The sequence below is a fragment of the Cucurbita moschata genome, unplaced genomic scaffold, assembly GCF_002738365.1.
Source record: "Cucurbita moschata cultivar Rifu unplaced genomic scaffold, Cmos_1.0 Cmo_Scf00056, whole genome shotgun sequence".
NCBI classification, from domain to species: Eukaryota; Viridiplantae; Streptophyta; class Magnoliopsida; order Cucurbitales; family Cucurbitaceae; genus Cucurbita; species Cucurbita moschata.
In genome coordinates, this window is record NW_019268572.1 from 293,472 (window position 1) to 312,666 (window position 19,195).

At 33.5% G+C, this 19,195-nt stretch overlaps 1 protein-coding gene across 1 annotated transcript; it reads right to left on the reverse strand.

Annotated features, from left to right (window-relative positions):
* Positions 1-1,086: 1,086 nt before the first annotated feature.
* LOC111436566 (basic form of pathogenesis-related protein 1-like) lies at positions 1,087-1,554 on the reverse strand. The gene has a single exon (XM_023074312.1). The coding sequence runs from the start codon at positions 1,552-1,554 to the stop codon at positions 1,087-1,089; it is 468 nt and encodes a 155-aa protein (XP_022930080.1).
* Positions 1,555-19,195: the final 17,641 nt, after the last annotated feature.

A 19,195-nucleotide genomic window follows, 5' to 3' on the forward strand; every position in this document is an offset into this window, starting at 1 on the left:
TTACCATAGGTAGAATAGTTCAATGTTGTCCCATTTAGTTTTTCACTTAAATATATTAAAGATTTTCCATCTTGCATCAAAATAGCATCTATTCCCAAACCACTTGCATCACACTTAATTTCAAAAGTTTTATCAAAGTTATGCAAGAGAAGTAATGGTGCACTAGTTAATTTCTTCTTAAGCTCATTGAATGCATTCTCTTGCATATCCCCAATTTAAAAACAACATTCTATTTCGCTAAATCATTCAAGGGTGCAGCTACTCCGGCCCCGTTGGTCTCCATATTCAGAGCCGGTAACCGCCGGTAGGTTGCGGTAGTGGGTCTTCGTCTCCGGTGTGGGTATCATACTTCAGCGGAATTAATCGCCGTCGTCGTGGGTCTCCCGATTTGGAGGCCGAGAACACCGTGACTGGTTTTCCGCATCTCCGCCGAGGGCATTTCTTACGGGTGACTTGGAACAGCCATTGGCTGGTGGCTGATGCTCTCAGTGTTGAAGACGGTTCGAAAATGATCATAGATTTATAACTAAAGAATACATTTTCATTAACATGACTTCTTGTGGGCGCTTGAAGCAAACCCATGATGTTATGTTCAAAGTGAACAAATATCATATAACATTGTAGAGATTCGTGATTAGTAACATGGTATCAAACTATGAACTTAACTTAGCTATGTCGAACAAAAAAGTTGTAAGCCTAAAAATCGTAGTCAAACGTGTCGAACAAATTGTGTATTTTGTTCAAGGTCTCCGAAGAAAGAAGTCGAGTCTCGAATAAAGGGAGTTTCTTTTAGAAATCCATAGGCTTCAGGGGAGGCTCTATGGTGTATTTTGTTCGAGGGGAGGCTCTATGATCATAGGTAATCTATAGGCTTCAAAGGTGGCTCTATGTGTGGTACTTAATGAGAGGGGAGACTCTATGATGATGAGTTTATAAGTAAGGAAGTCAAAATAAAGTCACAAGAGTTTATGCTCTAGACAATATAATACTATTGTAGACAATATCGTAGCTTTATTTCAATAAATAAATTCATGATTCTCTCACAAACTTTATTACAATTCATAAAATTTTTAAAATCAAATCTCTTCATACCACCCAAGAATCATGAGGCTTTTCCCCAATATAGTTGCCAGGAGGATCATAATTGCAAACAACAAACTGAGAATTAGCCTTACAGGGCACTCTAGCACATCCAAGCCGCACCGAGCTTTGCCACACCATCTGAGTGTAGTGCCCACATTCACCACCCACGCATTTATTCGACGCATGATCATACAGCGGCTTCTCGTTCGCCCACAGCTTCACCGCATCCGCCCCAGTGAACTCAGGGTAGTAGCCCGCGGCTATGTTTTCCCCATACGGCCCGGTTGAGTGAATCATGGCACAGTCACCCTTTCTTTTTTCCGCATAAGCTTGAGCGTACACGGCCACGGTGTTGCTCCATTGCATGGGGCCGACGCCGACCTGGGCTCGAGCTCGGTTGTGAAGCGCAAGGTAGTCACCGGGGGCGTTTTGTGCGTTGGTTAGGGCGAGGAGGAAAATGAAAGTGGCCATGATTGGAAGGGTTTGAGTCCACTTAATTCCGATGAGAGATGAGATGAAGATTGAGAATGAGGGAATGATGTATATAGAGATGGAAAACTTAATATGGAATGTGATGGGGAAAACCATGAATTATGAACTAATTATGCCATGCTTGGTAATTTAAAGAGAATAAATTCATTCTCGCTTCCATGTTTAATTACGGGCTAGATTTTTGTTTTGATTAGGTTCAAATAAGTGAAAATTTTCTAGATTTAGCTAGTTTAGAAATTTTTTTTAGAATTAATGAAACTTAATCCACCTGATTATGGTTAATCTTAAAAGATACATTTTTACTTGTAGGTATATATTTATTGTTTTATTTATTTATTCTTCTCCAATTTTTTAAAATATATATTAAAATTGAATTGGTTAATTACATGTTGAAAAATAAGTAAATAATGTTAATATTTTCTTAAAATTCTGAACGGAGGAGCAATAATATGGAGAAGCATAAAGCAAGGTTGCATTGCTGATTCCACCATGGAGGCTGAGTATGTTGCNGCTTGTGAAGCAGCGAAAGAATCTGTATGGCTTAGGAAGTTCTTAACTGATTTGGAAGTCGTTCCAAATATGCATCTTCCCGTCACTCTTTATTGTGATAACAGTGGAGCAGTTGCAAATTCAAAAGGACCAAGAAGCCATAAGCGAGGAAAACATATTGAGCGCAAATATCATCTCATAAGGGAGATTGTGCAACGAGGAGATGTGATCGTCACACAGATAGCTTCAGAGCACAACATTGCTGATCCATTTACAAAGCCCCTCACGGCTGAAGTGTTTGAAGGGCACCTAGTGAGTCTAAGACTACGAGTTATGTAATCTAGGGCAAGTGGGAGAAAACGCATGAGTATGTGATGCCCTAGTTTATTGTATTTCTATCTACTCAATGTTATAAAACCCTACTAGAGTTTTAGTCCAAGTGGGAGTTTGTTGGGTTTTATGTCCTAAAACTCATAGTTTGTAAACAAAAAACATATTGTATTTTCAATAAAGTTATTATTGTTGTTTATTCAGTAAAGATTGTTATTGAATAAAGTGAACTTTACGATCATTAATCTAAATTCAATAAACTAAGAACAATCTGGCTATAGTATGATTACTTGAACTATATGTAGAGACATAAGAATGGATCAAGTTCAAGTATATACGATAATATTTAACCGCATTTTTGTTTTATTTACGAATTAAACAAAAAGAGAGAATCTAAGATATTTAAATAAGATTTAAATATCTTAATCAATTATGTGTGATTGGGATGGGCAAATTAATTAATATTAAATATTAAATATTAATTAAATAGTTTAATTAATCATTTAATGTTAAAACATAATATGGAATGTGACGGGGAACACGATGAATTATGAACAAATTTTGTCATGCATCAGGCTTGCAAGTTCCACTGGAATGAATTTGTTCCGGCTTTCCATGTGTAATTAAGAGATTTTTGTTTGGATTAGGTTCAAATAAATGAAAATTTTCTAGATTTAGCTAGTTTATGAATTTTTTTTTAGGATTAATGGAACTTAATCTACCCAGATTATGGTTAATTTTAAAAGATACATTTTTACTTGCCATGTTGTATATATTTATTGCTTTATTTAATTTTATTTATTCTTCTACCACTTTTTTTAAATATATTGTAAAATTTAGTGGCTTAATTAAATATTTGAAAATAAATAAATAAGGTTAATATTCTGTGAGTAAATGAAATGAACTAATTAAATATTTATGACTAATTGAGTTATGGATTTTTGTATTTTTTTCTTTTTAAAAAAATAAACGTAAATTAAAACATAGATAAGTGGATGAAACATAACCTCCACCTAATTTAAAATAATAATAATAATAACCTTAGAGCAATTAGTTAAAATAAAAATTATTTGTAAAAACTATTTTATAGCTAATCGAATTCCAACCTATATGGTAACTTCCAACCCAATAAAATTTCTCAAATAAAATAAAGTTTTCATTTCAAAAAATTAGAGGATTAATTTTATGTCTTTGACTTCCATGGATCCTAAAAATAAAAAATAAAAAAATAATGCTGAAAGTGAGATGATTAAGAACCATGAAGTGAGAAAAGAGCAGAATTTGAACTTCTCCCCTCTCAATTAAATTTCAAAACATGCTTCTTTTTTTTTATGTGGACAAAAAAAATTGATGATTGTTTACCCACCACACAATTTTTATTCGGAGAGGAGAATTGAGCTGTGGTAAACCATCCACCATCTTCTTTTGCTCAAGAGTCTTCCATATCTACAGTGTCAAAGTTGTTCAATATATTTTATGATTGTATTGAAACAAGTGGATGCTATAAGCCGAGATATAGCATGCAGTACAAACATTCGATTCAAAGGCATCTTTGTCTCCATGATTAAGCCTCTCAGAATGAAACACCTCGCACGTTCCATTTTGAAACAAAATGGTAAGCCCCTTTGATTGCAATTTCCCAATACTCAACAAATTGTTCTTCAGCTCTGGTACATAGGTATGATTCCATTAACTTGCAGCCGTACATTACTCTTTCCTATTACAACCATGCTTGAGTTGTTGCCCAATTTCAAGCAATCTCTAAAACTTCCATCAAAATCTGAAAAAATATTCCTTCTTCCCACACATATGATTGCTACATCCCGAGTCAAGGAACCACATATCTTCTCTATTGGCCTTATTTATATTCACGTAAGCCGTCAACAGCATATCTTCTTGAGTCTCTGCATAGTTTGCCTCTTTCTCCTTGCTTTGAGATTCCCATTGAAAATGTCCTAGCTTGTGACAATTATAGCACTCCACTGTGGCCCTGTTGAAGGTTTGTCTACCTCGTCCCCTTCCTCTGCCTCTAAAACTTCCACAACCTTGACCCCTTCCTCTAGATTGTTCACCATGAGTGATATTCAAAGCGTGGTCCTCTTCAACATGAGAACTCATGCGTTGTTCATGTACAAGCAGGCTGCTTTGCAACTCATTAATGGTTAAGATGGTGGTATCCTTGGACTCCTCAATGGAACACACAATATAATCAAACTTGGGGGTCATAGATCTTAGAATCTTTCCGACTACTTCAACATCTTCTTTGTTCTCACCATTTAGTTTCATCTTGTTGGCTATGCTAAGGGTCCGAGCAAAATACTCATTCACAGATTCTCCTACCTTCATGTGCAGCATTTCAAACTCCTTCCGAAGAGCTTGCAAATGTGCACGCTTTACCCGTGTCGAACCTTGATATTTCTACTTCATAGAATCCCATATGTTTTTTTTTTTTGTTGTATCCTTGTTGAGGGTTGTCTCCAAGATCGAACAATCTAATGCTTGAAATAGATAATTCTTTGCTTTCAAAGCTTTCAATTTATGATCTTCAATGTGCTTCTTCTAGGTATCTATTAAAGCCATGTGTCCTATTGCTGCACGAATCCCATTCTCCACCAAACCCAGTACTAAAAATGTTTTCCATGAGCATTGCCCAATGATGATAGTACCCATCCAGTTTCAGTACTAAAACAACTTTTCCCCACTTTTCTCCACTAACCTCTCATCCCTCCTAAAATTATCTCTCTTCATTCAGTCCTCATTCTCTCTCTTCATTTTGTCCTTACACCAAAAAGTAATAGGTGCTGCAAAAAAGGAAATAGAAAAACAATAATGGTGAGATTTACTTAAGGGAAAAAAATAAATGAGAATGACCTTTACCTAGTTGAGATTCACCGGAGATTTATGTGAAGATAGATCTCATTAATAGGGTATATATTAAATCTTCATTTTCTTTTATCCTATTTTTTTTTTTAGAAATGACGGCCAATTATAGTTAGATCTTAGTTGAATTATTACAATGGTTTAACTTTGAGTTAGAAACTAAATGTCAATCATTTATACTAATGGTAGTAAATCACATCAGATTAATAATATTAGATTAAATGTATATCAGTAGCCAAATTAATAGATTAAAAATAGAATGACCAAGAAAATTTGTGAACAGGAACACTGAGATAAGGAAAGGTTTGGAAACAGAGATGCACTAGAAATTTGGAATGCATGAGAACTGAATTAAAAGGTAACCGATACAAAAAAAAAAAAAAGAAGAAGAAGAATAAGGAATTAAAAACTACAAACTAAATATAGAGAGAAAGGTAAATATAGGGTAAATCTAGAGAATTTCAGAGAGTAATAAAGCCTTGGGTAAATGTAAATCCAGAGAAATCCAGAGAGTAGTAAAGCCCTGAATGACTTGAAATAGTTGTATCTACTTTTTTTATACAACAGTAACCATGGAAAATAAGATTTTTAATAAAAATATGATTATAGATATATAACATTTCAAGACTTTTAACAATGGATCAATGTAAATGAGAGAAATAATTTTGTAGAGTGCAAACTTGAAACTGATGTCATGGGCTCACGTAGGTTGACTCAGATTTCAAAGGACGGAATCGAACTTTCATTAAAGATATATTCGTGACAATGACTTAAGTTAGCCAGGTAAGTAGCCTTACAATCGACATGGTTATATTTGATGTTGACTCGTGCCTGTGGTTCTGCACGTGTCATATATACTGATATGTGTGAATTATCTATGAATCGGGATGCTTATATTATGTTTATGTTATATTATAATATGTGAATTGTATGATAATAATTGTGGTACGATGTGTTCAAGTATATGTTTGAGATGGGATACGAGAAGAATGCACAAGACAAAATGTAATGATAGTAGTAAGATTTATTCATGAAACATTAAAGTTAGGTTACATACCAGAGTGCTATGGATAGAAGAGATTGTTGAAAGAATATGGTTAGGATATGGGTAGAAATGGATAGATTTGTGATAGATTGATAGAACGATAGCGTTAGGATACGTTCCTATGATGATATGACTAAGGTACGTTCACGTAGCGATATGACTGTGATAGGTATAAAAACGTTAAGGCTATGATAAGTTAAGGAATAATATGACCACGAAGTGTTTACGATACTCAATGTTTATGATACGATATATTGTGATGTGATGTATTATGTTTAGATTGTTTTGTGTGACCATTGAGGTAACTGTTGTATGAATTCCACGTTATGAAATGACATGTTAAAAGCATGCAGCGTTATGTTATGTTTTCTAAATTGTATGTATACAACATGTTATGAATGACATGATATCATGACAAATGAAATGAAATGTAACCCCGTTAGGATTATGTATGATACGTAGACTGAAAATGAGAAATGACATGTTAAGCATGAAAGATGATAGTGGGGTTATATTCATTAATGATAAAAGTAGAAATATTGGGGACCTCATGCATTATGTGTGCTCATGCATTTGGAGGATACCCCTATTCCAAAACGAGGGTACGGACGCGTACATCCAATGGCAGGACAACGATCGTTATGTTTTGCATAGCGCTGCCGTGACGGTTACTAGTTTTAACGGGTGTCCGACCTAAGGAGCTCCCAGAGTATGCTCGCCCGACAAGGAAAGTGGACCAGTAGTGTACGAATTGGCTGGTGAGCGCGTACTCGCACGTATGGGCTGTGTGTAGAGTATATGGTACATGTCCAAATTTATCGGTTATAACAGCACCGTAGGAAGACAGATTGAAAGATAGGTCTCATCATCTAATTTGCATGTGATTGTTGCATTTAACCCCAATAGTGGGGTCACTTACTGAGTATTGCTACTACTTTTTCAGGTTAAGGCAAGACATTCCTGTATGGATGATGACGGCGTCGCAACTCGAGGCCATGGCACATGCATAGGATAGTGATATTTATTTTTTTAGACTTAGGCTAGAATAAGATGCTTTAAACTTAAACGCTTATTTATTTTATTTCGGGTCTTTTGTTGTATCGTTTTAAAGATGTTTTCGAAACACGTAAGTCCATGGTTGTGTTTTAAGATAAAGGTTATGTTTTATGGAATTTAAAGGAAGTCTTTCGTATTCAATATTTATGGTACGTATACAGTAGTGACCTTAAATTGAGCAGAAAATTTCGGGTCGTTACAGTGGTCTTCACAAGAAATCCTCCTTGAAAGTGCAAGAATTAAATGAGATAGGTTAGATATGACAAACTCGCGTAACTATTAGATTGTAACTTCATGGTTTTTCTTGAGTTTTTTAATGGCAACTTTGTTTGGGGAAGTGGGATTTAGAAATTTTTTGTAATAGCCCAAAAAAATAAATAAAGAAATAAACCAATAAAAATAATTAAAATAATAATAATTAATAAATAAATAAATAAGAAAAAAAAACAATATTTCCCCCACTTCTCTCCACCAACCTCTCTCGTCCCTTCCCACAATTATCTCTCCTCTCTCCTCAACATATCCTTGCACCATAAAGTAACAGTTATTGCAAAAAGAAACAGAAAATCAATAATAGTCTGATTTACTTGAGAAAAAAAAAATGAGAATGACCTTTACACATTCACAGGAGATGTGAAGATAGATCTGATCAATATATATATATATTAAGTCTTCATTTTCTTTTATCCTATTTTTTTTAGAAATCACAACCAATTATAGTTAGACCTTCGTTGAATTATTACAATGATCTAGCTTTGAGTTAGAAACTAAATGTCAATTATTTATATGATTCTAGTAAATCAGGTCAGATTAGTAATATTAGATTAAATTTTTATCAGCAGCCAGACAAATGAATAGATTAAAGATAGAATGACCAAGAAAACTTCTGAATAGGAAACATTGAGATAAGGAAATAGAAAACAGTGAGATAAGGAAAGATTTGGAAATAGAGATCCATTGTAAATTTGAAATACATGATAACAGAATTAAAAGACAAAGATTTGGAAATAGAGATCCAGAATTAAAAGGCAATAGATAAAAAAAAAGAAGAGATTAGGGAATTAAAAACCACAAACTAAATATGGAGGGAAAGGTAAATACTACAGAGAATAGTAAAGCTCAGAATAACTTAACTGTATCTCCTTTTTAAACAATGGTAACCATGAAAAATGAGATTTTTAATAAAAATATAATTATAGATATTTAACATTTCAAGACTTCTACCAATGGACCAATGTAAATTAGAGAAATAATATTGTAGAATTCAAACCCGAAACTAATGTCATGGGCTCATATAGGTTGACCCGGATTTGAAAGGACGGAATCGAACTCTCATTAAAGATATATTCTTGACAACGACTTAAGCTAGCCAGGTAAGTAACCTTACTATCGGCATGGTTATATTTGATGTTGACACGTGCCCTGTGGTTCTGCACCTGTCATATATATTTATATGTGTGAATTGTTTGTGGATCGATATGCTTCCTATATGTTATGTTATGTTATAATATGTGAATTGTACGATAATAATTATGGTACGATGTGCTCAAGGAGATGTTTGAGATAGGATACGAGAAGAATGCATAAAACGAATGTAACGAGAGGAGTAAGATACGTTCATGAAACGTTAAGGTTAGGTTACATACCGGAGTGCTATGGATAGGAGAGATTGATGAAAGAATACAGTTAGGTTATGGGTAGAAAGGGATAGGTTTGTGATAGATTGATAGAACGATGGCGTTAGGATACGTTCTGGTGATGATATGACTAAGGTACGTTACGTAATGATATGTCTGTGATAGGTATAAGAACGTTAAGGCTATGGTAAGTTAGAGAACGATATGACTATGAAGTGTTTACGTTATGACTTGTTTATGATATGATGCATTGTATACTAGATTATTGTGCTTAAGTACGTAGTTATGTGAACGTGAATGTATGCTTTTAGTCTGATGTGATGTGTAATGCATGTAACGATGTGTGGTCCTTGAACGATTATGGCTTGTTTGTATGAATATTTGAATGTAACTGCATGAATTGTATGACATGAAATACGATAAATTGCATGAAACATAACCCCGTTAGGAATATGTATGATATGTAAAGAAATGAGAAAGAGAATAACATGTAAACATGAAAACGTGACAGGGGTTATGTTCATTAATGATAACTGTAGGATTAGTGGGACCTCATGCATATTGTGTGCTCATGCATTTGGGGGATACCCCTATCCCATCACGAGGGTACGGACGCGTACATCCAATGGCGGGACAACGATCGTTATGCTTTGCATAGCGCTGCCGTGACGGTTCTAGTTTTAACGGGTCTCGGCATAAGGGGCTCCTAGGGTATGCCCACCGGCTAAGGACAGTGGCCCAACGGTGTGCGAACTAGCTGGTGAGCCCATACTCGCACGTATGGGCTGTGTGTAGAGTATATGGTACACATCCACGATTATCCGTTAGGACAGTATCGTAGGGAAAACGAAACGAAAGATAGGTCCCATCATTTCATTGCATGTGATTGTTGCATTTAACCCCAATAGTGGGGTCACTTACTGAGTATTTTTTAAATACTCAAGCCATGTGCTACTACATTTTTTCAGGTTAAGGCAAGGCATTCCTGTACGGCTGACGACGACATCGCAACTCGAGATCATGGCACATGCATAGGATAGTGGTATTTATTTTCTTAGACTTAGGATAGAATAGGATGTTTTAAACTTAAACGCTTATTTATTTTATTTCGAGTCTTTTGTTGTGTTGTTTTAAAGATATTTTCGAAACACGTAAGTCCTTTTAAGCTAAAGGTTATGTTTTATGGAATTTAAATGAAGTCTTCTGCATTCAATGTTTATGGTACGTATACGTATACAGTAGCGACCTTAAATTAAGTAGAAAATTTTGGGTCGTTACATTTTCAACACTTGTTTCTTTCACAAAGTTGTGGGTAGTCTTATTTAGAAGATGTAGGAATAAGTTTGAAGGGAAATAATCCAATATAACTCTCGAAGTTGGAAGAAATTCAAGAGGAAGAGACCCAAAATCTAAACTCTGAGGCTGGCCAACTCTTGTTTCTTGCTCCAAATGATTCCCCCAAACTTCATAGGGAGCTTGAGCTAACTTTGAAAGAGACATTGAGAACCACTCTAAATTTAAAATCTCCAACTTTCTAGAGTTCTTGTCGGAAATGCTTACACATTTATGGGTTGTCGACTTAATCTTCAAATGTTAGCTGTTGAATGTGATGAGTTGTAAATCTTTTAGAGATCATATCTAAATTTGGGAGAGAGCCTATAGTTGGTTTTTTAGATTCATTAGATTTTGTATAGGGTGTTGATTCTAAAGTAGATATGGGAAGGACTTTCTCATCTTTCGAAGTTAATTCAAAGTTCAAGGCTAATTTAGTAATTTTTCATTTTTTTATAATTATTTTATTCAAAAAGATATAAACTTTTTCTAAAAATATAAACTATTAAAATATTTTATTAAAAAAATTTATTTTATTTTTTCTACTTTTTTAAATATAAACTATTCACTCTCCGGATCATTTTTATTTACCTATAAGGAATAAAAAATCGAGGATGTTCCTTTCTAAGTCTTTTCCAAAGATGTTGAGGCCTTAAAATTCTTTAGGGCATTGGAAACAAACATCTTTTATAGACACTTTGAACCATCCTTGAGTCTCATGATCCTTCCTTTGGATCCTTTAAAACCATAATGACAAATTGAATAACAGCAAAGTCACATGACCATTTTATTTAGGAAATGAGAGAAATTAAGGCATTAGAATAAGTGGATTAGTACAAGGAAAAGAAGGGCATCACATCAAAACTCAATTTTCTTCACAAGGGAAGAAACAATGGCAAGCAAAGTTGGTGGGAAATTCCGGAATTTCAACACATTGAGATGTTGAATTTGGGTAAACCTCTAGGCACTTTTTGTGACATCCAGTGGCATTGCATGCATATTCGAACATCTTCACATCACATTGTTTTGCGTGGGTTGCTAGAGGCAACATCCAACCAGCTGCGAAGAATTTCAAAGTTATACATACTTTAACACCCATCCAGGCTTACAACACAAAACATAAAGGCATCTAAACAACCATACGTACCTGAGAGAACCAGGACAAGAACAAAGAGGGAGCAAGAGAAGTTCGCGATCTCCTAAAATATCAGTGTTGTAATATACTAAATTTATGTGTTTGAATGTAGAGTTGGTTTGCTCATTTGCCATTGTAGAGCCTGTATTTATATACACATTTTGTTTGTCAAATATGGTGACTCAATAACTTTTTATATCTTCATTGGAAAGTAGCCAATTATGGTACGTAACTTCAAACCCCAATGGAATGTAACTAATCTTTTCATGGAATGACCTTAACTACCTCGACTAGAGTAATATGTATTGTTATATAAATTACAACTATTAAAGATTCTGACATCCGAGTAAAGGAGTAAATGAATGAATCGAGACTATGTCCGGATGAAAATAATCTTGAGGATAGGATGTTCTATCTCTTTAAAATTTTCTTAAAATGCATGTAAGTTAGTACAAAATATGTTGGAATGATTCGTGTTGATCTATGGGAAAAATCTTCACTCTTACAACCCAAGAATAAGTAGTCATCCTCATTGTATAAATTCTCTCAAATGACACCTCAACTCAAATAATTATGTCAAATCAATAGTAGAATCATCCCTTTTTCACTTAAATATAGTTCAGCTTTTAAATTTAGATTCTTAAATTAAAAAAAAAAAAAAATCTAGCTCAAAAAATATGTGAATGGGTTCTATAAAAAAATAATAATAAAATAAATAAATAAATAAAATAAAAACAATAAATAAATAAGTGATTTAATAATTTAAAATAGCTATTAACAATAAAATAATTTTTTTATAATTTAATTAAAAAAATAGAGTTTCTGAGTCCCCATTATCCATAAAAAAATAAAAATAAAAATAAAAACTTATTTTATTTTTTATTTTAGTACTCGTCTTATTTAAATCTGAAATTATGAAAAAACAAATACAAATCATTCACGAGATCATCAAATTCTAATGAAAAATATTTTTGCATTAAATTACAAATGATATTGGATTGGAGTTCATTCTAGAACGTATGTATTCCCTCGGATTATTTTTGTAAATAAAAAAAATATTTATTTTTATTAATAACTAATTTATGTTAATGTAGGGATTGAATCCACAAACCTATCAACAAATAATTTCATCTATGATTAAAGATAAGGATGGATGAGTAAAGGTGCAATGGAGGGGAAGAGTTGAAACAAATTGTCTAATTATTTACTATAACAACCATAGGTTACATATTATATTATATAATAATATTCTTTTATAAAAAAAATACTATATTTCATCTTTCACTAATGATGATACAAGTTATGAAATGCCAATCTTGTAAGACGACTATTTGGTAGCTTATAAATTAAGTTATATTTAGATTAGCAATTTAATGGTTAAAAAACATCGAGACAGAATATATATGTTCTCTTTCTCTACTTACAATTTTTCTAATAGTTGTTGGGTTTATTATAACACATTATATTAGAGGTCAAGTTAGTCGTCCAAAGACAATGAAAGTTTGAATTAAGACGGGCGAGAAAGGAATGAAATGGAGAATTATTCTAAAAAAAAGTTGAATCCATAGAGGCATCCAACCATTTTATTTAATAGAGACGGGTAAAAACTATAATTGATCACTCTCTAGCAATCATGTAAGCAAAAACAAAAGCAAAAATGAGACATTAAACCGTTTTATTTAATGGAGACTGTGATAGAAACCAGAATTGATTACCCTCTAGCCATCATGAAAACAATAGCAAATATAGTTAAATGAGATTTGTCCAATTGGAACACGTTCAGAAGTTGATTGGGGAAACCTTTGAGAACATCTCTTGCTACAATCTTTAGGTACGCATCCTTCGTACAACTTCTCTTTACATTGAATTGCATTGACGGACAACATGCATGCAGCTGTCAAAAATCTAATAGTTATTAAACAAAAATGTACGAAATCCTTGCAAGTTTATAAGATGTTTCAAAATCTAAAAAACAAACCTGACAAAACGGAGGAAACCAATGAAGAGCAAGAAAATTTTTCATTTCCTATTGCTTTGAATTGATTTGTGATTGAGAGGTGTAGGATACCTTCATCTTTAATCTAAGATTTATATGAAAGTATTTGGTTTAAAAAATGGTAACACATTAAATTAATTTGTCTTTTATTTGGAAAGTAGGCTAATTATGATAGTGAATTGGTTCAATAAAAAAGTTATTTAATAATTTAAAATATTTATTAATAATAATATAATAACTTTTTTTAATTAATAAATATGTGGCATATATTTGCATTTCAAAGACTCTACTATTGAAATCACTTGCTAAGTATTTCTTGAAGTATAAGTCATGTGCTATTTTTACGTTTCAGGTAAAAGCAAGACATCCTAATACAAATGACAGTGGCGACGCATGAAGACCATAGAGCCGGTTTTCATCTTATTTTATACATAATTTTCACTTGCAACCATAATGACAGGTTGAATAACAGCAAAGTCACCTGGCCATTTTATTTAGGAAATTTGGGGAATTAAAGCATTATAATACGTGGATTAGTACAAGGAAAAGAAGGCATCACATCAAAACCCAATTTTCTTCACAAGGGAAGAAACAATGGCAAGCAAAGTTGGTGGGAAATTCAGGAGTTTCAACACATTGCGATGTTGAATTTGGGTAAACCTCTAGGCACTTTTTGTGACATCCAGTGGTGTCGCATGCATATTCGAACATCTTCACCTCTCATTGTTTTGCGTGGGTTGCTAGAGGCACCATCCAACCAGCTGCACAAAATTTCAAAGTTATACATAGTCTAACACCCATCCAAGCTTACAACACAAAATATAAAGGCATCTAAACAACAATACATACATGAGAGAACCAAAACAAGAACAAAGAGGGAGCAAGAGAAGTTCGCCATCTCCTAAAATATCAGTGTTATAATATATTAAATTTATGTGTTTGAATGTAGAGTTGGTTTGCTTATTTGCCATTGTAGGGCCTGTATTTATATACACATTTTGTTTGACATATATGGCTCAATAACTTTTATATCTTCATTGGAAAGTAGGTCAATTATGGTAGCTTCAAATCACAATGTAATGTAACTAATCTTTTCATGGCATGACCTTAACTACCTCGACCAGAGTAGTATGTATCGTTGTATAAATTACAACTATTAGAGATTGTGACATCCTAGTAACGGAGTAAATGAATGAATCAAGGCTATGTCTGGATGAAAATAATCTTGAGGATAGGATGGTAATGAAAAGCTTAAAAAATTAAATGTTACTGTTCATTCCAATGGTAAGTATGTTTTGCTAGTAACAATTCGATGTTGGGTGATCTCTTCAAATTTTTATTAGAATGCATGTAAGTTAGGATAAAACATGTTAGAATGGCTCGTGTTGGTCGATGGGAATAATCTTCACTCTTACAACCAAGGAATAAGTACTACAACAATTGCTCCATTTATAGCATTTTTAAAAAAGAGCTATTAAAAATGTAAGAAAAAAACATGCATCACTACTTTTTACTTTTCGATTTGCACACCACGGACTCACACTCTCGCTCCCACTCCTCTATTTTCTTTTTGTTATTCTCAACGAAGGCCCCTGGATTGTATCTATCTCAAATCTCCACTATTCTTTCTCATTTCAGTTTCATCTTATCTTATTGACTCAATATCTTTTCTTATTGTTATAGCCTTCTACAATAGATTTGTGGGTATTGGCCTGGAAGTGCAAAAGTACCGAAAGCACCAAACGCCAACCATTATTGAAAGCCATGAGAAATTCAGTAGGCTCCTTCCCTTTTCATGGCTACTAGTCTTTTGTTGCTGATATTAAAGTTTTGTTAGAAACTCATTTGGTCGAATCTTGCTCTAGGTTTCCTTCATTCATCACTTCGTTTCTATTATAAATTTTCTCTTTACGATCTCTCTTAGGGTTTCGTTGGATGTTGCTCAACTAGGTTTATTGTAACGACCCTAATATTTTACCTATTTAATCTGAGGTCATTACTATACCTTGAAATGCAGAGTATACATTAAATGGGCTCTATTCATAAATGCGACTTATTCTCGCCTTTTATTACCTCGTGATAGAGAAAACGATTACAAGGAAAAAGAAAAGAACATTATTGAAATAAATGAAAAGTAACAAAACCAAAATGAATGTTTTATTCTACCCTATAGTTTATTATGCAAATATATTTCAACTTATACTAACCTATACTAATGATGCAAACCGAATTCAGACTAGACTATGAAATGGAATAAACAAACAACTACCCTATGCATGTGCCACGGTCCCGAGTTGTACGATGCCACCGTGTTGTCACATGGGTGCCTTGCCCTTATCTGCAAAAGTAAAGTAGCACGAGGCTTGAGTATTTCTAGAATACTTAGTAAGTGACCCCCTATCGGGGTTATGCGACAATCACATACAATGCAATGATGGGACATATCATTTCGTTTCGTTTTTCCTACGGTGCAATCCTAACGGGTAATCGTGGATGTGTACCATATACTCTACACACAGCCCATACGTGCGAGTATGGGCTCACCAGCTAGTTCGCACACCGCTGGGCCACTGTCCTTATCCGGTGGACATACTTTGGGAGCCCCTTTTGCCAGGAGTCACGACAGCGCTATGCAAAGCATAACGATCGTTGTTCTGCCATTGGATGTACACGTCCGTACCCTCGTGATGGGATAGAGGTATCCCTCCAAATGCATGAACACACAATATGCATGAGGTCCCCACTAGTCCTATATTTATCATTAATGAACATAACCCCCTATCACGTTTCATGCTTACATGTCATTCTCATTTTCATTTCTTTACGTATCATACATATTCTTAACGCGGTTATGTTTCCATGCAGTTTACGGTATTTCATGTCATACAATTCATGCTGTTTACATTCAAATATTCCATACAAACATGTCATAATCATTCAAGGACCACATATCGTCACATGCATAACATATCACATCAAACTAAGCAGCATACATAGCATAAATTCACGTTCACATGATTTCGTACTTAAGCATATTAAACTAGTATACAATTTAATGACACGTGCAAATCCACGGGCACGTGCCAACATACAGCAAATAACGCGTAACCTACGACGGGTGAGCCACTTACCTGGTTAGCTTAAGTCGTTGTCACGTATATATCTTTAATGAAAGTTCGATTCCGTCCTTTGAAATTCAAGTTAATCTATGTGAGCCCATGGCATCAGTTTCAAGTTTGAACTCTATAAAATTATTTCTCTCATTTACATGTTAAAATTCTGATATTTCCTGTTATACAAAATTTGATGGAGTTTCATGCCGTCTGATATTTACTGTTTTATTTTTAAATTCTGTTCAACAAATCTTCCCTTCTCCCTCCTTGTAATTATTTTCCTTCTGTAAATAGATTTTCAGTTGGTAAACATTTTCTATTCTTTAAATAAGATAATCCTCTAATTCTATATTTTTTAATTCTGTAAACAGATATTGTTGGCCAATTTTAATTACCTATCTATGTATTTGCCAACTACAATTTTAATTCTAACCTTATTTCCTATAACTTCCCATGCTAACAAAAAAAAATCTAATTAATTGAACATAAAAAAAATCTAATTAATTGAACATGGGATCCGATTATTACATTATCGGGTAAGATATGAAAGATGATTGGATCCTAAATTGATTTCTTATAACCATAACTATAAACGAAAAAGGAAATCTTTGATAGGATTTTATGGTAGGTAGATCTGCATCATATCCTTGTTCAAACACCTTTTTACCTTTTCCCAAATCTGACATTTTTCTGTTTATTGTTTTCATGAACTGTGATATGGTGGGGTTGAGGAAAGAGGATGCTATTGGGACTAGAGGTTAGTGAAGAGAGGTGGGTAATTTTTATTTTTAAGTAATCCTTTTTAGTTATTTAATTATGAATTATTATTATTTTTATTATTTTGACGTATATATTTTTTTATAATTATTTTTATTTGTTTATTTATTTATTATTATTACATTTATCGTATAAAAAATAAACAATTATCGAGCACTAAATCTATTTCTCATTTCTTAAACATTTGGATTGATACTTCTTTCTTTTTATTCTAGGATTTAGGGTTTCTCTGTGTTTTATGTTTTGTGTTTTGATGTTTGGCTCTATGTGTTTAGTCCCCTTCATTTTCTCCATTGATTTCAACCTTTAGTTTTGGAAGATGATGCTTTTGATTTCTAGCATTTTGATTAATTTAAGAGATTTAGTTAGATTCAAGGGTGTAATTCTCATAGAATTTTGTTGTTATTTGTTTTCTTTGTAGAATTTGTTTCACTTCTTTGGCACCAACATTTGGAGCTTAGACTCTGTTTCAACATTTTGTGAATTACACTTTAGTAGATCTTCCAATTTTGTGGGTGGCATCATTTTTTCTATGTTTGTTTTGATTTATCAACATATCATCCTTATTGATCGAAGTTCCAAAGTTATGCTTTTAGCAAATTTGAACACTTTCTTTCTCTTAATTGGTCAAATGTGTCATCTTTCTCGCTTTCATTCTCTCCTACTTAGAGTGAACCTGTCATATTATAGAAGAATAAGAGAATGAACTCCAGTTATTGAATGGACTACTTCCTCCAATTAGAGGACCAAATTAAAGCTTTATTACTCCTTACTTAACCATTTCATTTAAAAAGACTTCATTCTTTAGTGATATCAATTATTTATTCACACCATACAGACTTATCAATGTATAAATTATTTGATTCCACTATTATTTAACTATTAGCAATGGTAAAGAAAAGACGAGTAAAAAAGTTTTTTTTGTTGGCTAGAGGCTTTATGAGAATCAGATCAACATCAATGTATAATTTATAGATGTTAAGCATGAATGCTTCAACTGTCTTTTTAGTTTTATGTATGAAAGTACAATTGCTACAAATGTCTTTTTAGTTTTACAATTGCTTCAAATGTCTTTTTAGTTTTACGTATGAAAGTACAATTGTTTCTCCCTCTCAATTACTTTAAAAAAAAATTATTCTTTTTTTTTTTGGGTACTTTTATAACAAATTATTAATGAAAACATGAGGGATTTTATTTTTCTATAAGCATAAATTACCGCACAATTTATATAAATACTCTGTGGAATGTTATTTATTTTTATTAATATTATGAATGATGTTGGTTGCCTAAGATTTGGTTTAGTTATAAGCAACTTTTACTTAGAGCAACATATTTAGTGTAATGGTAAGTGTAAATGCACTATTTCTCATTGAAGTTGTTGTGATCCTATGCTGAGTTGCATGGTCAAACTTGTTTTCATTGGTTGTCTTGTTGTGTTATTATTCCTCAGTATTGGAAGGTAGCAGTAGCACGAAGAATGTGAAGACTCCACATCAGGTATCATGTTGACATACGTCTTTTTGCTTTTTGATTGTATTATTTTTTCTTTGTTGCACAACAACCTAGTGTCTCAAGCCATAATTCTGCTAGGCTTCTCCTCGTAAGACAGATCTTCCCGAAGGGGAAGCATCTCATGCTCGATTACATGAGTAGGGTTTGGAGTGTACTTTCGCAGCATGGATACGTGGAACACATTGTGCATGGCGGCAAGGTTCGGTGGCAGGGCAATTCTGTAAGCCAGAACCCCAACTCTTTCTAGAATCTCGAAGGGGCCTATGAACCTTAGGTTCAATTTCCCCTTCTTTCCGAACCTCAACACCCCCCCCCCCC

Coding starts and splice junctions, on each gene's coding strand:
- LOC111436566 (XM_023074312.1), bottom strand. CDS start 1,554: ATGGCCACTTTCATTTTCCTCCTCGCCCTAACCAACGCACAAAACGCC.